The sequence below is a fragment of the Nesoenas mayeri genome (genome assembly GCF_963082525.1).
Source record: "Nesoenas mayeri genome assembly, chromosome: 14".
Taxonomy (NCBI): Eukaryota; Metazoa; Chordata; class Aves; order Columbiformes; family Columbidae; genus Nesoenas; species Nesoenas mayeri.
The window spans coordinates 10048163-10072340 of NC_137556.1; the positions used below are offsets into that span (position 1 = coordinate 10048163).

The 24178-nt window shown below is 37.5% G+C and overlaps 1 protein-coding gene across 3 annotated transcripts; it reads right to left on the bottom strand.

The window, feature by feature from the left end:
• Window positions 1-156: 156 nt before the first annotated feature.
• Window positions 157-22259, bottom strand: DDX46 (DEAD-box helicase 46). 3 transcript variants are annotated; one of them, XM_080353220.1, is made up of 24 exons: window positions 22151-22259; window positions 19712-19897; window positions 19292-19432; window positions 17565-17682; window positions 17080-17245; window positions 16639-16781; window positions 16162-16272; window positions 15083-15248; window positions 14607-14727; window positions 14083-14258; window positions 13525-13646; window positions 12633-12711; window positions 10709-10791; window positions 9804-9968; window positions 9276-9438; window positions 8181-8374; window positions 7470-7607; window positions 6679-6828; window positions 5820-6017; window positions 5027-5245; window positions 3586-3730; window positions 2837-2910; window positions 2020-2098; window positions 157-932 (listed from the first exon to the last, which is right to left on the bottom strand). In XM_080353220.1, the coding sequence occupies exons 1-23, from the start codon at window positions 22165-22167 to the stop codon at window positions 2051-2053; spliced, it is 3123 nt and encodes a 1040-aa protein (XP_080209346.1). In that variant the 5' UTR covers window positions 22168-22259; the 3' UTR covers window positions 157-932; window positions 2020-2050. The 3 variants fall into 3 exon arrangements, with proteins under 3 accessions (XP_080209346.1, XP_080209345.1, XP_080209344.1); XM_080353219.1 differs by having other exon boundaries at window positions 157-1185; XM_080353218.1 differs by having other exon boundaries at window positions 157-2098.
• Between the last annotated feature and the right edge of the window lie 1919 nt (window positions 22260-24178).

Consider the following 24178-nt stretch of genomic DNA (forward strand, 5'->3'; position numbering starts at 1 on the left):
CGTTTCTAGCAGAAAAACACAAGCACTAGTTACTGTACACATCACCCTACTCCAAAAAGTACGAGGTTAACTGTCGTAGGAAAAAAATGCAGAAGCAATGTAAGTGCAGCAAACAGATGAGCTATTCAGAAAGACATTTTCTGAAAAATATACATTGAAATTATTTTTATTTTTGCTGGAATTTAAAAAACATAGGAATATTGACATTGCATTTAAAAACCCCAGGAAGTTAAAGATTATACATTGTTGCATTTCTGAAATCCAACAGTGCAAAGCTGGAAATCACAAAAATGTCTCCATCATGCCTTTTTTAGGAGATACCAATATATAGATGAACATTTTGAAACAAGACTTTTAAAGAAGCGTCAGACTGTCCAAACTTGAAAGTGCTCTTCATTAAATACACCAAAATCTGTTACTCTTCTGGGGGGACGCTGTCAGAAAGTCAGACAATTCAAACAAGTTGTGTGGAACATATCAAACCCCTGTTCTTAACAGAAGAAAACCCAACGTATTTAAAGGGAACTATGGGGCTTTAGTTTGAGATTTCTGCTTTAAATTTTGAGAAGTGCTATTGTGTGCTTGCTTCTTCTCAATGTATTAATATTGGCAAGTAGTGGGTGTTCTTATCCTAAATATATACTGTTAACTTGGTATGACCATTACTTTCCTGTATGGCAAATAAAGTACACTGACATGAGAGTAACAGTTGTATGCAAACAGAAATAGTCATTTAAATTACCTGAAGTTGGGAAACAGAAGCTGTGAATTTATACAGCCATGATGCAGGTTGTATGATTTGTCCTAACGAGGGTTAAAGCAGTATATACACAGCTCTTTTAAAACAACACATTTCTTCTGAATGTGTCAGGTAAGAAAAGCTTTCTACAAAAGTCCTTTTGAAAGTCCTCATCTTGAAAGTCTTGCGGCTGCTAGAATGAGACGATTCAAATTGCTACCGCCCAGGCTCCAGATAAGCAGACAGGAAAGTTAAATGCTTAAGAGTAGTTACATGTCCATCGTAAATACTAATGGTTATGGGGATAAGACCTCAAAAAGAAAGGTCTTGCCTGTCCCAGTAGCTTATTGAATGCAATGATAATCAATATTTGTGGAATTCACTCATAAATATCATTATTCATTTTTACTTAAAGCCATGTCCTAGCAATAATAAAGACGACAACCCTGGGGGAAAAAAAATCACATTAAATGCATATATAAGAACACTATAAAAAAGTGACCAGGTTGTATTTCATTACAAAAAAGGTTTCTCTTTTTTTTTTATTTTTCTGATAATTTCTTTTAAAACTAAACAGGCTTTCATTCTTATGGCAGAGAATGAGGAAAGAAAATCAAATCCTAAAATTCAGATGCTTAGAAAAAAACCAGGAAAACTATTTTCATACTACAAAACATTTCACTTTACAAAAACCCCAAAGAGTTAATCTATTACCTGGATGATAAGATAGAATGGGATGTGAAAAGGATAATATGATCTTAAGACTAGACCTCAAGTATTTCTGGATAAAATTCTCTACTCTGATCACTGCAAGACTCTGACCTTAGCGGGACATTTGTACAGGGCACAAGTGTGTGTGGAACCAGCCAGAGAGATGCTATGGATCAGGGGAAAATCCTGCCTTTATTTTGGTGGTTTATCATTTTTCCAGTAGAAACTGATATGGCGTGAACCAACCAGGTACATTCTAACAATTTCCAACACAAATCCCAACATTGTTTAATTTACTTAACAGTATAGTCTGTCAGGAAAAGTAAAATCTGTTTTATTTTATATTCTTTATGGTGAAAAGTATATAAACCGCACTTTTAAATTAAATCATGCTCTGCCAAAACTGGGCTGCTTTAAGACTGATAACTTTAGTGGAGAGAATGAAGATGTTTCAGCAAGTATCAATTTTCTGTTAAAAAATGTCCGCAAGACAAAAAAAAAATAAAATCTTAATTTACAATAAGCAGTGTAAACAGCAAAAACAACAGAAGCCACAAAGTTTCACGCACCAGCCACTGGCAGACAGAAAACTCCAAATACTCATAGAACTTTGTATCTTCCTTTGTTGGTTGGTTGGTATGAATTTTGCTGCAAATAAAGGAGAGAATAATCACAGTTACAAGTGAAAATGGATAAATCAATTGCAATAGACTCCCACTAACAATAATACCACATTACATGTAAATAAGCAGCTCCTTGGCAGCTTCTTTTGGAAAATATTTGTATGGGGAGGTCAACAATTTTGAAAAAGAAAGAAAACTATCAATAATGGTTCAACAGGACCACTGGAACTGGCTGCTGAGGAGAAAAAGCCAAAGACACTGTCCAGTCTAATGCAGCATCACTGAAGGTTATTCCAGCAAAAGGTGAAGTTTCTTCTACTACAGAACCCAAAATACTATTTCTCAAGACAATATCTTATTTGCAAAAAGAATATGTTGAACACAGCAGATTATTAGCTGGGTAAAGTTATGGCAAAACAAATCCCTCAGCACATATAAAAGTACTAAAATGAGGCGAATAATACTCCTCCTCCCAGCCTGATGGTGCTGAAATTAGGAAATGCATTGGGAGGTAACTCTTGAAGGGGTCTCCAGTCAAAAAGCTCTGTTAATGTGTTACCTCCACCTGCTGGCTGATAACAGTCCTATGTCTGGCTGATCAAACACAGCAATCTACTTTCTAAGCCGTTTGACGACACAATGGTTTTGAGATCTATAGGTCTCAGTCCCCAATATTAATAAAAATGTCAACATTTGCAGAAATTGATCTCATAAAGCATAAATTAAGCCACCTTCCCCTCTGCATTCTGGATATATCACTCACCAATCTGATGAGCTCCTCTTTTATAAGTCGTGTGATTTCTGCCTTTGCTTTCTGTACAGCCAGTTCATTGGCACCTGAAGACAAAACAAGTATTACTGCCTTTAACACTTTCTGTATGTGAAGCCTACAGAATAAGCACTTTTTGTCTGTGAAGCTATTGTCAGAAACACTATAAACTTGCTGAATATCCTCAACTATTTGCAGAAGAACACTCTAGTACTGTATAGACTGCCACAGCCAGACTGTCTCCTCTTACAAGGAAGATACATAAAACAGTCATAAATGACACTATTCAGAAACACCTAGGACTTGCGGTTTCTTTGAGAAAAACCTCTACTCAACCATCCTGAGATATGCAAAGTCTTTGTTCTAGTAGTTGATGCAATTTCTTATACCAGTCAAATCCTACACAGTTCCATTTTCTTCCTTATTTCACACTGGCACAGACACCTTTGTGCTTATCATGACAATTTTTTCCTCTTTTCTTTCCATCTCCTTCAAACCGATTCCATACATATTTGCTGTGGTGAGTCAGTCTTCTCAGGAGAGGCATCTCTGTGACCCCATGGGTCAAATGGCAAAGTGTATTAAGATAAACAGTTGTGTCTTTAGTAATTATATTAATTTGCAAAGTAACTATAGCGGGTCTGTAACTGAGCATCCAGACACTCTGACTATAGAGATTCCATGTCTCACTACAAAAGTCAGGTTGTATCTTTATTTGAGACATTTATAAAAAGAATACGTACTTTCTATAGCCAAATAAATCTTTCGTTCTCCTTCCTTGGGTTCTTTGCCTGGAGGGAAATAAGTTCCTCTGATTGTAATAGCAGCTTCAGAATATTCACTGATTCTCTGTAGCGCTTCTTTGGAGGTAACTTTCCATCTGGCAGTCTGCAAGGAAAAGGATGTGGGAGGATCAGCAAGAGAAACGGATCACACACAACGGCAAGCCAAAGGTTAGGTGACATTTGAGACAACAAGAACACTGCGCTGTGAAAATCGGTCACAGCATTCTACTTTAAAAAATGTAGGTTGAAATTCTAGCGAGTTATTTTAATGCAAGTATATTTAAAAATATCTCTCTCTTGTGTCAGCAAGATAAAGCTACGGAAAAAGGAGAAAAGAGAATGGATGCATAGTACTGCTGCTCTAAAAGCCCTCCATTTTGTGACACTGGAAGTTTAAAACTTGTGACTTTTTCTCATCATTTTCTGCAGCATTCAAGTAATTTATTTAGCACTTTTTGTACAGGAATAGACTTCAAGAGCAAACACACACTGTTAATGGCTGCAAGTATTTCCCTTTAACAAAATAAATGCTGTTTATTTCTAAACGGTTCATTGGTTAAAGACAAAAACAAGTAAACCTTAAAATCTCCATCAATAAAGCCGAAGGAATTAACACTGCCAGGTGCTTTTCAGAAAAAAAATGTCCCAAATCTCTACAATATCCTCAAAAACATTTCATTTTAACAAGTGCATCCCATTAGACAATGAAATTACAGTTTATTTGCAGACACACATATGCAGAAAATGGAACAGTTATCTGACTAGCTTTTGGGAACAGGTGATGTTTTGCACCCAGCAAGCTTGTCCTTAAAGAGTTAGAAGGATCTTTAGCAAAATTATAAAATCTAGAACAAGTTCTATGGATGAGGAATTGCTTAGCATAAGAATTAGGAGCATTTTGGAGAGGGAAGGGTAATAAACTAATAGTAACTTGATAAAATAGGGCAAACCTGGACAGAACCTCAAAGATAAATACAAGGACTTTGTGCTTGATACAGTGGAATATAAATCCTCAAAATAACAGATGAGGTAAACTAGAGCAGCAATATTCTGAACGGCAAAAATACTGAGGTAATAAAAAAAGCAGCATCAGTCACAGCAGTATGGCCTTTGAAATAAACTGCCAGACAGTGTCAAACATTTGGATAAGAGAGAAGTCAGTGGCAGAGGGTGAAAAAAACCACTTGTATGATAAGGAATGCTTTTTTTTCTGATATTCTCTGGAATATGTCCAAAGCATTGTGTGTCTAAGCTGAGAAGCAATCGCAGATAATGCAGTAATTTCAATTAGGTATAAGAAATAGAGAAAAAATATTTTATTGGTGTAACCTAAGCTACAAAGATAGCTTTTGTTAAATAACAGTCATTTACACTTGATTAGAGCAAAATAGTTACTTGCCTGTGGGAAGTCATTGATCTCTAATTCTTCTTCGTATCTCTTGAAGGATTCGTTTTGTCCTCCATCCTGCTTCTCTTCCTCCTGTTTCTCTATGGGTACATAATTGAGCTTAGCATTGATTTTTTCAGCCAGCTGCTCTGCAATAGTCTTGGCAGATACAGTAGGAGCTTGAATTGTGCCTCCTCTCAGGATGGCATTTGTTGCCTGCTGCATCACATCCTGGAAAAAAGTAGGTCCATGTTGAAAACAATGTAGCCAAAAGAAGTCCAATATAAACCAAAGCCTTCATTAAAGCTTTCTATGTAATGTAATTGTCCACATAACAAATACATGCTCCAAATTGCTCTCTGTTCTTTCCTTCCTCTCAGTTACTCCTCTCACACTTGCACAGAAAAGATCTTACTGGTCTTTTGTATCTTTGTCTCAAAATACTTTTGGACATTCCAGACCACATTAACACACAATCCATTTAGATTTAGGTTACATGCTTCAGCAGAGAAAGATGTTCTGCAACTCTGCTAAAGCTGACAAAACCTAATTGTGTGATTTTTATAAGTAATGAATTAAATCTTTGCCAGGGTAGACAAAGAATTTCCAGTTCTCTATTAAATCTTATTATCATATTAGCTCAATTACAAATCCTACAACTTATAACTGAGTTATAAGCACAAATTAGCTAAATAATGCAGTATGTTATTAGTGTGCAGAAACACTAAATAAAATGGCAGCTGCCAAACAAGTAACTGAACAAGATTTATTAAAAGAAAAGAAATTGCTCTGCAAAGAGCCTGACCTTAAAGTGGAAGGGGACCAAGACTTGTGCCTCTGCCCCAAGATTCTTCTGGGCATTGATTCTCAAAGCCAACCTCTTGGCAATCTCTAGTTTTTCTGCGTTCCCAGCTGATGGTGTAGGAGCATTTGAGGTTCCTGGTGTTCCCATATCTTTCACTCTTTTCTTTGAATTGAACATGCTTTCAATTTGTTCATCAATCTGAAGAAAATAACAGTTATAAGATCACTGCATTGACCATTACATAATCTTATCATCCTAAAGAAAGAAAACACTAAGGCGCATTCCATTTACATGCTTTTAAAGAAATAAATCTCGTATAAATGGTAAGAGACTACACAGAACTAAAACTAACAAAAAGAACAGATGATCTAATAATCAGGAAAAACTCTGAACATAGTGTTTACTTTCAATGTCATGATCAGGAGTCTAAAAAACATTAAGAAAGGAAATTTAATCGGTATTTATAAATAGAAGAGGCTAACATTAATTTCTTTAAAACACTGCAAGTAAAAACATGTTTGTAATTGAGGGTAATCATTCTATTTCATTTATGCAAGATTAATATTACAAAGAAAATAACTTATCTGATATTTACATAGCTACATATTTTAAGTATAAAATACCAGTAAATCAGAAAGAGACTTTCAAGATTTCCATAGATCTTGACCTTCATAGCTATATATCTTTTATGTCAAAGAATACATACAGATCTCACTCATGGAAGTTAACTAAGCCAGCAGTGTAGGACATGGAGTAACAAAAATCCATGCATTCCACAACATGTTATGTAACCTACTGGGGAAAAAACAAATATACTAGAAATCCTTAAACAACTTAAATCTGATTTTCAGGTACTTACATCAACAGCTGTATCTTCATCATCTGAATCTTGCAAGCCAAGAGCTGCTTTTTGTAGTTTCTTTCTTTCATTAGCCAACGCCTGTTCTGTTTCATCAAATTTAAAACCTTTGCCGGAGAATCCACTGCTTTTTTTAATCAACTTTCCCTCCTGAAAACAAAATCATATCTTTTCATACTTAGAAGTTTAGAACCCTGATTCCAAGCCATAAAACAACTGTAAAATTATACAAATAATTTTGAGGTTATTTATTTTAAAAAGTAAATCCTAGTACATTTAGAGAGCTCTTCACATTTTAAGAACTGTATTTTACAATGAAGTGTCATAGAAAGGTATGTTAATTCAGCAGATAGAAACAATACATTATGGGGATTTTCTGTAAATATGCATTTTAAACGCTTTTCTAAGTAAGTAAATAAAACCCTCCAGAAAAAACTCCAAAGTCACTCTTCTCAGCATGAGCAAGATCCTCTGATGGGGAGAGCTCCAGAAATAATAATAGAAATTCTGTGGAAGAACTTTAATTTATGTGAGTTTTGATAAAAGCCAAAGTACCCTTTATACAGTAGGCACTCCTCTGTCACATACCAGTTGACAAGAATTAAATTCTCAAGGAAAACCCTGTAAATGATTCAAGATCTCAATCCTGAACACTTACACACTTACCTAAGCGCTCGTGTGCGTTCTCAATGGTCAGTGAGGTGACTCGTGTATATTCTGTACAACTAGACCCAACGTGCATACGCATTAAACCCAGACCAAAGCCCACTACAGAAGGAAGAATTACTTACAGCCTTCTGTTGGTCTTTGAAGTCAGCCCAGAGCTTCTCCAAATCAGCAGGAATTGGATTCCCAGACAATTCCAAAGCTTTAATGATATCACCAGCATACCGTGCCTGATCCTCAGTAATGAATGTGTATGCAAAGCCCTGGTCAAAATTAATTTAAAAGATAATCAAGAAAAACCGCTAAAGACACTTTATCTCTAACTTTTTTGAAGCACCCTTACACAGATGTTACTGTTCTGGTCAATAAAAGTACCTATGATGCTCATGAATAAACTTTGTTTAGCAAGAATGTAGAATGAATAATGTGGTTTCCCAAGAAGCAGATACCAAGGTCATCAACCACAGGTAGCAGAAGCTGAAGTCTTTCCTTTCGATCTTGTCATTGTTAAAAGCTTGGAAAATAGTGTCTTATAAATTCAGCTGGACATATTTGCACCAGTGAAAAACACCCAGACTTCCAGCCATAAATGGGATTTAAAAGAAGATTCATACATCAGAAGAAGATGCAAGTTCCAACTTCCATAGTGCTAAAAATGAGAATATATTTCACACATCATCACTCAGAAACCTTTGATGCACTCAAAAGGAAAACCCTCTTCCCACCAATAATATAAGTTAGTCCCTCTGTAGCTATCCCTGGGGAACACCTTGACCAAACAATTGATAAGGAAAAAAATTCATTAATAACTGAAAGAGGCACCTGGTTATACATACTTTATTGCCAGCTCGTCCGGTTCGGCCTGCTCGGTGCACATAATCTTCGTAATGGTTGGGACAGCTATAATTGACCACCAGCACCAATTGTTTCACATCCAAGCCCCTTGCTGCTACAGATGTGGCCACTAGAAGTTTGCAAATTCCATTCTTGAAATCATTAATTATGCTGTCCCTGTCATACTGATCAATACCTGCAAGAAACCAGAGAAAAGTTAATTATAAAGCTTTGCTCTTTGAGCCAAAAGAATTTGTACACAGCTCAAAACACTCTCCAACTTCAAACAACTGAAAGTCTAAGCTAATAAAGTTTCAATACATTCACACTTTCACAGGCAAAATACATTAGCCAGAATAATATGTCTCTTAGTCTATTATTCAGAATAAAAAAATCTTTTTAATTTTCCACTACAGCAAGTTGTTTTCCCATACCAAGATCCTCAAAAACTTATTTATTATAATTTTCTATTTGACTTCTTATATCCAATTGAGACCTCATCTGGAGGCTTTGTCTGTTGTCTAAAGGCAACAGAAATCTCAGGCAAATCACTGTTTTTCTCTCTTCCATTGCTGCTCTAAATGAACAGTGGTTTTGCACTTATTGGTTACAGTATTTTTAGGAGCATCACATACAGGAAGTTTTAAAATATCTGGGACAATACTTTAAAGAGACTTCCTTCTCTTGCTATTAAACTGCTTCTGTTATATTACTACTTGATGGCAGAAAAGTGGAACAACAGCTGCAATTATTGCAGAATCTCAAACAAAAATAGAATACTCCCCCAATGGCAGTCACTACCATAGCGTAGGTAGCGATATTCCCTGAGAGGTGTTAACTCTCAGTCACAATCTTGTTGCACAGACAAGATCTGGCATATGATGACATCCCAAAGGGAACAATAAAGAGTAATGACGAAAAACTGTTATGTCTATTTCAAATTAAGAGACAAATGTCTTTCCCAATTATAAAGCAAAACCTGCTTAGGAAGAAATAATAACTGGTACTATAGATGAACTAAGTAACCTCTCTTTGTGACTACTGAATACAAATACTCTAATTTGAAGTTAATATGAATCTTTAAGATTGCAGATTACCTCCATGAAGAGACAGGCAAGGATAAGAGGCTCTCATTAAATCTTTCAACAACCCATCTGCGTGTTCTTGTTTATCTACAAATATGATAACTGATCCTTTCTCCTGATAGTGTCCCAGCAGCTCCAGCAACTTCAAAAACTTCTGCTCCTCTTCTAAGATAACCTGGAAAAAGACACAAAAAAGCAAAGTAGAAAAAGTATGAAATGTATCTTAAGTCATTAAACATGTTCAGGGTGTATAAAAATAAAAATCAGGAACACGAGATGACTTTTTCAGGCTGTTTCCACAGCTAGTGGCAAAACTGCTGTTCAGCTTAATGGTATAAAACCAAGGGTTTGGTTTTTTTTAAAATGTGATTGCATTGCATCTGCACATTAGGGTGTCAGTTTATTTTGAGTTCATATTTAATATGGTCACTAAACTAAAAATAAAATCTCTGTGGGTATATTGGTTTACATTCAATATTGCTGGAAATAGTCTTTTGCAAGCAAATGAGAAGGTAAGCGAGGCAGACATGCGATACTCACAACGTGTTGCTCCACATCAGAACAGACAACACTTCTGCCTCCCACCTGCACTTCTATGGGTTTACTCAGGATCCTCCGAGCTAACGCCTCCATAGCTCTGGGAAAAGTAGCAGAGAACATGACAGTCTGACGATCAGGCCTGACGTTGTCTACAATGCGCATAACCTGGGTGAAGAGAACATTCCTAGTTAATACCCAAGTGCTGTAATTGGACTCCATACACATCTAGAGCTGTGTTTAAAGCTCAGCGGGATCTGCATGACACAGACCACAAAGCATTTCTTTACAGAGTTCCTCTTGGGATGCAGGTCCTGGCACTGGAAGACAGGCAAAACTTGCTGGATTTGAAAGGAAGCTGAGTGGCAATATGCAACCCAACAACAGCCCAGCAGAAATCTGAAGACATGCAGCAGAAACCCTACAGCTCAAGAGACAAAATAGAGGAATATTCCTAGTTTGGGGGGACAATATAGCCTGATGACAACCGAACGAGTCCTAGATGTCCAAAGCCAGCAAGTTATTTGTCAGCAACATTTCGTTCCTGTCTCCTACACAACATTGCCAGGATATGTTGAAGACTTTACAAGCAGAATACAACTACTACCATGATACCTGCATCAAGGGTTTACATAGGGCTACAACATGGTCACAAGTATCCAAAACAAGTGTGTAAAAAAAATAATAATTAAAAAAAGTATTTTGGAGAAAATTAAAAAAATCTAAGAATTTATCAAAAACAAAGCATATAAGGATAACAGAAAAATTAAAGAGTCAGTTTAAACTGCTGTCCATAAGTAGCACATCTTTTTGAACACTCATTAGCAGTGTAATAATAACGTAGCATTGCAAAATCCTTTAAGTGGAAAATAACGTCTTGTGGCACTATCACTCATGTCATTAATTACCTGAGGCTCAAAACCCATGTCAAACATTCTGTCTGCTTCATCAAGTACAACATACGTGACTCTACGGAGATTTGTCACCCGACCTGTGAAAGGAGAGGAAAAAACACATCGGAAACAAAATCAAATGGAAATCTAGTTTCCCTCAGGAATAATTTTTTTTTAATGTTATATAGTCTCACTATCTTCTAACAAATACATTAATTAATTTTTTAAAAATTCACTAAATGTGAATTTTAATGTTCTCATTTTAATCACATATACATTCTGGGAAATGTGTAAGTATGCACAAGGCCCTTTATTTTGTTAAACTCTTCTCTTGCATACCATCATAGGGCCAGAAGAACCTGTAAAATTCAGAAAAGTGCCCTCGCCAAAACACATCATAAAACTAAGACTGAGATGAAGCAAGGAGCCACATCAGCCATTATCTGACAGCGCCACCTAGAAAAAAACATATTAGAGATTACAGCGCATGTGTGGAAGGCAAAGTCCAGTGCTAACTGTTGCAGCCTCAGAAAAATTCCTTTCATACATACAATCTGTAACGCTTCCTTGGAGTTAGGAATAGCTACTTGAGAATAATCATACTAATTCTAGTTAGCTGCTAATAATATGCATAAAACAGAGTAAGCAGTCTTTTCAAAATGAATAAATAAAGATTAAAACCTACCCACTAACACGACTAAGTTTAACACTAAGAACCACCCCAAACTCTGGGACAGCTGGAAACAAAATAAGCAAGTTGTATATCTGTGAACATTTTGAAATTATGATGGACAAGATAATTAGCTAATTAGGATAATTAGATAATTAGCCTTCCCAAACAAAGAGCTAAGAGATTCTCTTTCACGAGAAGGATCTAACTCAAGGATTTAAGAAACTTATTCTCAAATTATATAAATGTGAACAAATTCAGTTATAAACAACTCTGGAGTGACACTGTCAATGCTCCCAGAATGGAACAGGTTTTTCACATTTTCTACAACTATCACTCAGACTTGTGCCTATCAAACTACAGTAGAATTGGGTCCTTTCAGCCTCAGCAAATTGTACCTGAATACTCAAATTATTTTTTAGAGATTCAGCGCTGCATTTTTTTTAAGATACGGAGTTCATACTTAAGGAACAAAATAAATATTTCTTAAAAATCTACATATCTATTTAACATCTTAACACTTTCATCCCCAAATAATAACTTTGTAAAATTACTTGGGAACAGCATTAATGTACCTACCTTTGACGATTTAAGTCTTGGAAGCCCAGTTCTATATGTCTTGAAGGTACTTTTTCCACAGAAGTTAAATAATGTCAACAGTTTAGTAGAGGTTTTGATGTGGAATAATTTAATAATAAAACTTTATCTAATAAGCATGCAATGGTTACACTAGGACAAAACCTCTTAAAGCTGCAGTGGCTCAGTGTAATCAATCTAGGTATTTGATGTAAGGTCAGTTCTTTTACTTTTGAACAGTTATTTAGGGAGGGCTTCTTTGTCTGTCTGGTTTTTAAAACCAACAGATGAAGGCAGAGTCAGACGCTCTTAAGTAAAAGTGGATAACTACTGAGCTACACTAACAATAATAAAGGATCAATGGGCAGACAAAATAAGCAACTGTTAAATAACCTTTATCTAAATGACTTGAAGTGAAAGGATTTGGGCCAGCACATTATAAGTTTAACAGTGATAAATATTCATAGAAACTCTTCAAGTACGTAGTATTTCCTGTCCTCCCCAAAAAAGTCAAACCAATATATGATTAAACCTATTATTAGTGTTATATATTCTCAAGAGCTAGATAGTGCAGCCTGAAGAGATATAAGAAAATTTCATACGACCATTTATCAAAATACATGATCTTTTGAATTTGTTAGAATTACACAACAAATAAAAAAAATTCTCCATAGGAAAAGGTTTTCTACTCACCATTGTTTGCTGCTAACATGTCAATCATACGTCCAGGTGTGCAAACAATAATTTCAGCACCTCTTTTGAGTTCAGCTATCTGATTTTAAAACATAGTAGTCAAACTATTAGAGTGGGGTTTTTTTGCTTTCTTTTTTTGTTTTAAACATACATCACATTGCAAAAAAGAAAACAACATACAGTGTAATACAGCTGTACTACCAACATGAATTGTTTATATAAAGCTTTCACTTGGCAACTACCTTAAGTTTTTGGAAAACTTTACTTTCCAAAAGAGTTACCTCTGACAACCAAAGTTACTACCAGCTGAAGCAGTTATACTGGGGATATGACTTCTATACACTTAACGGCCTATAAAAAATGTCACATTGTATCAGGGACAACTGACACTAAATAAATCATGTTCCATCACAGATGGTCACAGAAATTCAAAACTGTATTGTTTCCATAAACGGGAGGGGGCAGGATGAACCTTGAAATTAATCTCTAAATTAGTCTAACATGCAAGATTTGATAATTTAATAAATCAAAGTGAACATTTTCTGGCTTTTGTCATCTTGAGGGGAACTCAAAAATACAGTTTCATGACTTTCAAAGGATCACATCCCACTAGTAGTTTAACTGCTGCCATGTTCAGTACATATGTAAAAAGAAACAGAGAAACTTTTAAGGACCATACTTGAGAATTTTCAAGGAGATCGGTATGTTTAAGGCTAAATTATGTGCCAACAAGCTTTTGCATTACTACTATTCATACAGAGAAAATCCATAATGAAGGCTGCACATGCACTGAATTTATGGGAAAGAGAAAGGAACTAAATTCACTGCAAAAGTAACATGAACTAAGCAAGTTCAAGAGTTATCTGACAAATAAGGTATGTCTTCTGCTTACCTGTTCACTGATTCCTGTTCCTCCATAAACACAGACAACTCGAAGCCCAAGTGTCTTTGAGAATTTCTTACACTCCTTGGTAATCTGCAAAGCCAACTCGCGAGTAGGTGTCATAATGACAGCTGAAAAGCACAACATTTTCATCACGTGTTGTAATGGAAGATATATTGTTATTCATACAATAAAAATCGATCTTTCGTAATGATGTTTAAAGCAATTCACTTATATGTACTTGTAAAATTGTAATTTTAAGAAAAAGGCACAGAAGACAGCATGAGAATAGGGTGGAACTCCAGTCGAAGTTTCGAAGTCAAAAGAGTAAGGTCTCCTAGATATATGGACAAGCAAGTGCTCTTGAAACAACATCAGACAGCACTGTCACCACAAACACCACTGAACAGCATGGTGGTCATTAACTAAATTAGGACTAGCCACTCATTAATGGACATTAATAAGTAAACATTCCTCCCTGTAACAAAGAGAAGAACTGAAGATCCTTCTTAAGTGTGTGAGCTTTTATTAATTTACATAGCGATTTTGAAAAGAAAAGCTTTGTACCTATGGGACCTTCTCCTTCTTCTAACGCTCTCTGATCCATAATGTGTCTGAACATAGGCAACAGAAACGCAATAGTTTTTCCGCTTCCTGTTTTCGCAATGCCAATCAAGTCACGTCCATTCATAATGGCTGGGATAGCCTGGGCCTGAATGGGAGTGGGCTTTTCATAGCCGTGTCTTAAAGAGAGGAAAAAAAGATATTTTAACAACAAAATAGGGTTTGACAGATGTGAATCACAAAGTCATGCTGAAAAAAATTCCATATTCATACTTAGATACACATATCAGTGCCATTAAAAAAAAATACAGTTTAAAAATGAGCAGCAAAATCACGCTACAAATGGCAGAAGGAATAGTTTGTAACAGTTCAATACTGAGTGATAAGCACTCTGATGACTATGTATAACATCTACGAACATGGGCATGTTACAATATGCAACAAAGAAAAAGGTTTTCCTTGTAAACATATGATAGAACACAGTGAGCTAAATCAAACGTGAAATAGTTCATAACATGCTTGCTTACTTTTTGAGGGCAGTGAGAATCTTCATGGAAATACCACATTGAACCCAGGTTTTTATTGGTTTGGGGCAGCCTTTTCCCTTGACTGTAATTCCCTCCATCTCCAGCCTGTATACATTCACCTCTGAAACAGAGTTTACATTACAACAGAGTCAAACTTAACATTTCCCTACTACCTTGATCAGTCCCTGAACATGAAATACTATTTTCATCACCACCAGAAAAACAGCTTTTAGCTTGCTACACGTAAATGCAGGAAGTAGGTAGAAAGGACTTAGGTAAATTTTTCAATCAAAGCCTCACAAATAATTATATGAAGTTATCAATAACAGTGATCCAGCTGATTCAGTGTTTTTCTATACCAAGCTGCTACAAATACTCTTTATATTGCAAAATAATTTGCTGTTTCTTTCCACATTGAAATCCATCACTCTTCTCTTCAGTGGTACCCAAGGTGTTCTGGTTCTATTTGTCCTTACCTTCTTGAGTCATTTTAGCTAGTTCTGGTACTTCAACATAGAAGTTTTTCCTGAAGGGTTCATATTCTATCTTTCCATGATCCACTGGTTCCAGCAGCTTCCTCTGCTTGGTCTGATAGCCAGTCAGGGCAGTCTGAAGATCAACCTCCTCCTCTTCTGAGGAATACTGTGTGGATTATAATTTGTGTGTAAATTCGCATGAATGGCATTCTGAGAGGCTGTTTTTTCATTTATAGAGGAACTTTACTCAGAAGCAACAGTTACTCCTCACCCTATTAGATGAGATACTGAAAACCCACTCTTGGTCTATAAAGAGTCTCCATTGTTTTTTCATCTATTTCTTTTTTTATTTATAGTCGGTGTAAAAGAAAATGCTTGTAAAATTGGTTTAGGGTGTTGTCTACCAGAACACATGACTTAAAATAGCATTTTGTAGCTCTAGACAGAATCAAATTCCTTTCTACTGTTTCCTAAACTGTAAAATGAGAACATCCACCTCTCATTTGTGCTAAAAGAGATGTCTCATTTTGATTTATGAATTGTTGTGAGATCTGTAACTTACAGGTGTTACAGAAATTAATATATTTAAACCTAAAAGGAAATTCAGCAGAAATGTAACACAAAGACCTCATTTTTTTTCAGATTAGATACATGCAACTGAACATACAGCTGCAAACATAAACACTCTATACTACCTCATGGGACGTTCACACACGGGGTCACCAGGACTGCCTGTCCACTTTCAGTAAGGTGACCTGAACACACATGCATGACATACACCAGCCCAGTCGTATTAAGAAAGATTCCAAAGCCAGACAACCTGACGCACCCATTCAGTTCTCATCTGTCTAACCCCACCTCTGAACAGCAAAGCTGTGATGGTAATTTCTGAAAAAACCAGTACAAGTAACAAGAAACTGTGTAAAATCAAAAATCTTGTGACCACAGTTCTGCAAATTGAATCATTAAATGTTTATCTCCCAGGAGACGGAAAAATCCCAGGAATACCCACATTCTCCTACCTGTTGTAAGAAGCACATTGCTTTTTTCATACTAGAAATACAAGACACTTTCATTACCTCCATTGCATCTTGGTCATTCTCCATGAGCTCCCCTTTCTTCTTTGACTCTGCAGCTGCCTTTTTGGTTGTCACCACAGTCACTACTTTGGTAACGGTTGGTCCAGATTTCTACAAAACCAGTTAAGAAAGATTATAGCATCACCATATTAAACAAATCAAAATAAACAAACTGTATAAAATATATAAAATATTTGTACTTCCGAATGCATTATGCTCTTTGGTTGGTTTGTTTGGGGCAGGGGGTTGTTGTTTGTGGAATTGACTTGTTTTGTTCTTTGTCCTTTTACTTACTTCAGTGAAATTTTATCAGAATAATGCTTGATAAAAAAAATCAGGAAATTAAAGTTAAGGCAAACAGGCATTAAGTGCATCTAACTTATTTCTTTTTTGCCTTTTTTTTAAAGCCATTTTTATATTAAAACATAAAGCTATTTTTAAAAGACAAAGATAAGACATCTTAGTAAGTTATTTTACCTTTTCTCCACCTTTTACACTTTTTATATTGAACTTCTTGACCTCTTCTTTTACTTCTTCCATGTAAGCATCCAAAGGATCTAACTCTTCATCTTCAACCTCATTGCCTTCTTTTTCTCCTTCTGCAGTTTCCTCTTCATCATCTAATACAAGCAAGAAAGATTACCATAAAACAGACAGGGAAAAAGTGCTCATGTGTGTTAAATTATTGGTCTACTCAAAGAACTACAGTCCAGTTTCATTACTATAACATCTTTCCTCATACAAATCTCTCCAGTCTGTTAATCTCAATTGTATCACATTTGAAACCATGACCAGATTTAGGCTTTGTTATTGTACAGTTCACATTCTGAAAAGTAATTAAATGCTTTAAAGATAGGGTAGTAAAAACATCATTAGGAAGAAAAGTGTTTTAACTGTCATATATAAAAAGTTAAATACCATCATCATCTTCTAAACTCCATTTTTTCCCCTGCTTCATCTCTTCAATCTCTTTTTTCAGTTCTCCTATGTTTTCCATAGCCTTCTTGCGTTGTTCTTCCCTCCACTTCTCCACTCTTTCTTTTCGTTTTCTCATTTCTTCTTCTAGTTTATTCTGATCAAAATTCTATGATAAAAAACAATCAAATACTGCAAATTAATGGCCACTGGCTTTAGCCAAATAGAACTGTTGTGTGAGCATGCTGTATAAGACTGGACATCCACAAAATTATCACAAAAGAAGTGAAAAATACTAACATCAAATATAACATTTTCAAGATAGATTTATTCTTCATTACTAAAGAGAATACTCTCTCGGGGGGTGGGGGGTGGAATTTGTCCAGCTCTAAGAACAGGTTTTCTTTTGTCAATGCAGTTATCTACAACTAACTTAATTCCTAGTTTAAATTCTCTCTTTTATATTTATCAGTGTTAAAAGTGTCTACCTCAGTGGCCACAGTATTTGTGGTAGCATCTTTATCTTTCTCTTCTTCTTTGTCGTCTTTGTCTTTTTTCTTTTCTTTGGAAACTTCCACACCATCTGTCCTTTCTTTAGATCTTGATCTAAAAAGAAAGATCAAAGATTTCTGAGAACATTACAGCTTTTCTCAGGAGAAGGATACACATGTCCTGGATAGAAACAGAACTATGAACACCCTGTACAGGTTTATGTTTTCGAATACCTTACAAAGCTCACTGCCTCCCAGAGACCTTTCCATCTCATGGAAATATTCCCTTTGACTACCAGAAGTGTAGTATATATTGCAAGCCACAGATTTACACGCTTTGATTCTGGTTTTCTCATTTCTTTACAGGGGGAAGTTGCGGACCTTATTTCCAGAATACACGATTGATACTCCAGTGGTTCTGCAGTTTATTTTACACACAGCAGTTAGAAAAGAGATACTAAAAAAATTCCTGTTTGTGGAACGTCTAGAGAAAGGTAAAGTGATGTAGCCCCTTGCCATAGAAATTCGAACATCACCCTGAGAGTACAATACTGGCTGAAAGATATAAAACACCTCTCCCTGGGAAAAGCTACTCATGTAACTCAATGTAAGATGCAGACTTGCATTTAAAACAAAATGCATTTATCACAGATTTTATCATTCTGACTTGTTTCCAATTTTTTTTTTTTTTTTAAAAAGTATCCAAACCAAACCAATTAAATCTCATTAAACCTTTTTCATTGGGCTATTCTAATACAAACCATATGCCTATTTCAAAGGACTTTGTGATTTCAGCTTGTTACAATTTCTAGATTGTCATCAGCCTGCTTATTCTTTGTACTGCTGTTAAACTTAGGGACTTCCCACTCATTTGACAATATATTGACAATTATTATATGCTGGTTTTAATCATATCTGAAGATTCCACTAAAATATATTGAAAAGAACATGACCTATATTCAGTTTTCACATGTTTCTGAAGTCACCATCTAAAGGAGTTCAAGCTCTTTAGTAAGCCTATTTACTAGACATCTATTCAATTGTAAGCACCTAAGACTGGCACTTGTCAAATCCAAACTGTTGCAGCTCTAAGCACACCTACATAATTTAACAAACCGCAGAGAAACAGGTGGTGGCTTTACCAAAGCAGACTTCTTGAGCTTCTCTGAAGTGCTACCACTATATATTTTTCTGCACAAATACAATTTGAAAAAGCAGATTCCAAACTTTATTGGCTTATATTCTTAAGAACACTTTTTCTGCAAAGAATGGATGAAACATTGAGCTCAGGTGCAAACACTGGTACATTCAGCAGTTTAGAAATTTCTGTTACAGATGTCACCACAATGCTGTTTACAGATCTCGTATTGCTACCTTGCTCACATTTTTAAAAGCCCAGTATGTTTCCAAAGAAATAAAGTGCTTTATCTCAGAAAGAAAATGATACAGTACATCACTGAGAACACTGAACTTCAGCAAATCTGCTAACTAAAACTTACTATTCTCTAGCAATTCACAAGTTTAAAGAAAGTTATACTTCATTGTAATATCTGTGCTAGAGAGCACCTGTACTTTATTAATTTGGGCATACACGCCAGAACACAAAACATTACTTATTGATACTGGAATCTGAGATAACAAAGAAGAACTACAAAACTTTCAGAATGAAATTCAGTGTTAATTTTGTTACTACGACATTGACTGTCGTTAGAGAACACAAATACCTGTTTTCTGTTTTCCTGTTCTTGCTTGGACTGGAGGATCGAGACCGTCTACCTCTGCTTCTGCTTCTAGAGCGCCTCCTCTCTCGGCTTCGGGATCTTCTTCTCTCGCGGCTCCGTTCCCTTTCTCTACTTCTTGAACGTCTGCCACAGAACAAAATGGCATTTATTTAGCACGTGATCACAGTATAATATTAGGCTGCTACTGAGAAACAGGCTGTAAAAGGAATCCAACGATCATTAAGACCACTAAGAACTTACAAATTCCAGCACCAGCAGCTAGAAACTGCTTAATAACTAAAAACACTAATCATAGTAAAATCTGTCGTGAACAACAGCAAAGTAACTAATTATAGTGTAAGAACATCAATATTCAGATGATGGGTACTTTTATATACTTTGATTAGAACTGAGAACTCATACCTTTGACGCTTTCTGTCACGTGATCGAGACCGTCTCTTGTCCCTGCTGCGTGACCTCTCACGTCTACGTTCTCGATCTCGACTTCTAGACCGTCTGTCTTCTCCACGCTTTCTTTTGTCAGATGGAGAACGACTTCTAGAACGGCTACCAGAGCGTCCACGTGACGCAGAGCGCTTCCGATAATGCCTGCATTGTAAATTGACAATAAAGATGAACGTGAGCATAAGAACAATTTGCAGTTGAAGGACATTTGTCATATTTAGGTGGACAGGCTAAAAATAATTATTTATCCTGACTCCTTGGACCATTTAAATTTCTAAACATTTGTAATCATCTCGCCAAACTTATAAATATATATATATATTCTTAACAATGCTGAAATCAGAGGGATTACTTGGTGATATTTTTGTTTTGGTTTTAAAGTACTACTATAGGCACATAATGAGAAAACTAGAACACCAAGAACAATTTCCTTTTTAGAAATCCACAGATTTCCATTATACACACAGAAAGACTAAGACCCTTTGAAGTTATCTCAAAATTTGTCAGAGAAATAAAACTGTTCTTTGTTGCTCTTTATACAATATATAATTTTTACCCAGGTAAACTAGGTAAATTATACATTCGCTCAATGGAAAAGCTGCCAAAACATCATACATGGAAACATAAAACCCTGAGCCTAAGTGACAAGCGTACAAGTCACAGAGGGACCTCGACTACAACCATCTCCTCTTCCTCCAATTCCTGATTTTCAGTCACCACGTCAGAATAATTCTGTTGCTCGCCCTCCCATAGCCCAGGACTCGCAGGCCCTTTCTCCCAACAGGCTTAGCAGGCAGGAAGAAGCACCAAGGGCAAAACTTCAGGCCCCACACCTCCTTCTTTTCCTCCTGCCGTTGCCACCCAGGGTTGTATTACACCAGTATCAGCACTAAAAATAATGCAGTTTATTTCAGCAAGCTGGTATATTTAGGTATCATGTACATTTGGAATCTGTACAGTAGCAGCATGATATCCATGTACTGCCTATTAGCCGTATAACTGAATGCAAACCACATGTGTCAGTGTTAGTATCTCTAATTTCTTTCGCATCTCTGTCACAAAATGTCATGAGATCTGCTCCATACTCCCCCCTTTTCTAAACTTTTTTTTTGTTTTTGGTTTTTTTACATTTTCTTCTACAGCGTGCAATAAAACTGAGTGTATGATTTCAAGTTTCAAAAGCCCTAGTCTGATGCATATTTCCAACTCCAGCACATGCAGCCCACCCAATTCATCTCCACCCACAATTCATTCTCACCCTCCTTTCTTCACTTTTAAAACTTTTTGTAGGTATTCAAATAGAAAATTAATACAAGTTGAAAATCACTTCTTACATTATTTTTAGCCCAAACAGAAAAAACCTTGTATTTATCAGAACAGTGGCTGAACTGTGATAAACAAGGGAGTCCTGCTCACTTGAGTGCCAGCACTTTGGCATTCAGTTCCCAGGAGATTTTGCAGCCTGAGTCTCTAGTGGTGTCCTGTTGGCAACAATTAATTCGCTAGCTAGTTCAAAACTAATTTAGACGTATCTATGGGGAGGCCCAGCTCTTCACCGAATCATTAAGTTGAACCTAAGGCGGTTATTAAAATTTCAGCTCATCTGCCCCTCTCAGTATAAATCTCAGTTATGGATCTAAGGAGGCTGTTACAGTGTGGGGACAACTGCAAGCAGGGACTATTCTGTCACACTGCAGTGTTAAAATCTGATAGTTAAATTAGGAAATAGAGACATATGCCACAACAGCACCTGTAAATTACGGAGTTGATTTAAAGCCTGATAGATGTGAGCAGCTCCAAATCATCTGGCAGCATGGGCTTAACCCGAAACACACAAAAGTGCACGATCCCGTTACCGCTGAGTTAATTACAGCACCTCACCAGGTGTTTGTACAAGCTACGAGAGGACAAGAGACACGTGATCCTGCATAAACTTCAAAAGAACCAGCAAAACCGTCTAATCCAGGTCAGAAACGCTACCCGACTAATGATGCCATTGCTATTCATTCTCGAAAGGCAGCGCCCGGAGAGGCTCGGGGCGGCCAATGCCCCGCACCACAACCAGGCGCTTGATCCCCGCGTCCCCCCGCGCAAAGCCCGAGCGGCTCCGGGCCCGCGGCACAGCGGCTTCTCCGAGCGGCGGACGGAACAGCGCAAAGCCCCTCACAGCGCCTCGGCCGGGCGGCTGGAACGGGCCCTGAAGCCCCGATCCACCTCAGAGCGAGCTCCTCGCCCCCCGCGCCATGCCCGGGCCCTGCCGTGTTGGCCCCGCCGCCGCCGCCCTCAGCGTGCCCGCCGCCGCTCTTTGTTCCCCCCACGCAGCCACCCGCACTGGCCTGAGGGAGCCGCCAGCCCCAGCGCGGGCCAAGCCGGCGACAGTGGCCCTATTGCCCTCACCTGGACTCCCGGCCCATGGCGGCGGCGGCGCAGGCCCTGCTCTAGACGGCGGCGGCCATTCCGCGCCTCAGCGCCCGGGACGATGAGAGGCGCGGCGGGAAGCTGCCGCCCCCCCGCTTCCGGTCCGCCGCCCGCCTGCCGCGCCCCCTGGCGGCCGGAGGACGCAGAGCCGGGACAGCAAAAACCGCGCAGGAACGGGCAGCGCGGGCAGGAACAGGCAGCGCGCGCACTCCCGCCCATCGCAACCGCCCGGGGCTGCCCCGGCGGGATTCCCGGTGCGGAGCGCCTGCGGCGCATACAACCCCCTCCCCAGACAGGACAAACCGCCAAGGAAGGGGGTAACAAATATACTTTTAATAGAAAACAATCAGTTTGGCAAGAAATGTTAAAATATAATTATATACATGAACAGAATAAGTTAAAAACGGAATAAAAGGGACAAATTCCTTGACCAAAGGTGAGGAAGCGCCTGCCCCTCCTGGCGCCCTGCCGGTTCCAGGGAGGTTTCCTCCTGCTCACTCTGAGTTTGTCGGACAAAAGTAAGTGTTCATGGGCCAAAAAGCTCCAGGTCAGGTCTCACAGCAAGATTTCTGTCACTGCTTGAGAAGAAAACCCACTTCAGCTTTCCTTGCAGGGCTGAGTGAACACACAGCAGCTCTTTTCTCAGCATTTCACTCATGGGGATTAAAATCTTCACACTGAGGATTAAAAAAACCATTGCCTTTGCAGATGTTAGTAGCCAGTATTTTTGCAATTTATTTGTATTACATTTGGGCATATAAATAAGGTCAGAACAAGTCTAACTTTTGAGCAAACTCATTTACATATCTCAACCTTAATTTAAATGGCAGCTATTTCAATTCGCTGAAGTTCCTAATACAAATTTAAAGCTTCCGAATAAATATTTGTGCTAATAGACCTAAGTCAGAATCTTCTGCAGCCCAGCCCTGGACAACTGTAAACATACTGAAAATATTCAGTAAAAAAGAAAATTGTCAAATCAAAACACAGGCGTTTTGTTTTCATGCAACAAACAAACATATTTAACTTAGGGGTTAGAAATGCAGTGCTAAAATTAAATCGGGAAGCTTTAACAGAGAAGATTAAGCAGAAAGCAGGGCTATTTACTTTAAAGAGGCATAATTAAAGGTTTATGCTCCCTAAAAAAATTCTGCAAATACCAATAGAAACAGGTATTTCTCTATGTTAAAAAAAGCATTGGCCTAGATTACATGAAAGTCCAGATTCTAAACAGAAAACTGCAAGTTGAAAATAATAGCAAATTTAGCTTCAATAGAAATCTTCACAGATTATCGTTTAAACTACTTGGAATGACATTCCTCTCAGTGTGCAAAATTCATGAGATTGAAAACTAGAGCAGTTGCTACTTTACTGTGTCCAGTGACAGGATCCATCCGTATTTGTCATTATTTCACCTGTGTGGCTGGACATCCACAGAACAAAATACAAAGCACTATTGTCCCTTCATACATAGATCTTCATGTGAGAGTCAACTCAAAGCACTGGTTTTTATTTCACTGTCTCTTGGAGTATTTAGGATTTAAAGAGGAATGGCTACTATGATTTCGCTGGGCTAATTTCCAAAACACACCAAAAAAATCAAGATCAATAGCTCTGCTGAATCAAAGGCTGTGTGCTGTTGGTTTGTAGCATTACACAGCAGGAACAGAACTCCTCCACAATTAAGATCCTGTTTACATGCAAATGTCTGGTAATAAACAATCTGCAGAAATTAGTGTCATATTAAAAGTTGTCTTATGGAATCTGGGAAGGAGCTACAGAAAAACCAAAGTACTTCCCTTGGCAGTTTTATGTCTACTAGAGCAACCATCTGATGCTGCAGGTTGGTTGCCAACGTATACAAGCTTCTCCACATGAGATGAGCTGTTAAAATAAAGACATCAGACTGACAACATACGTGTGAGCTACACTAGGACTATGCTGCTGGAAACCCACAAACAGGTGAGATTAACAATTTTGTTTCTTCCTGCTTTTTGATGAATGACA

Bases quoted from the DNA above. Each gene is read 5' to 3' on its own strand.
- DDX46 (XM_080353220.1), bottom strand. The intron at 17,683-19,291 runs GTATTTGTGTTC...CTTTCTTTTTAG, and splicing joins AACAGGAAAACAGAAAACAG to ATCAAGATCTAAAGAAAGGA. The intron at 13,647-14,082 runs GTACAAAGCTTT...TGTGCTTTTCAG, and splicing joins AGAAGGAGAAGGTCCCATAG to CTGTCATTATGACACCTACT.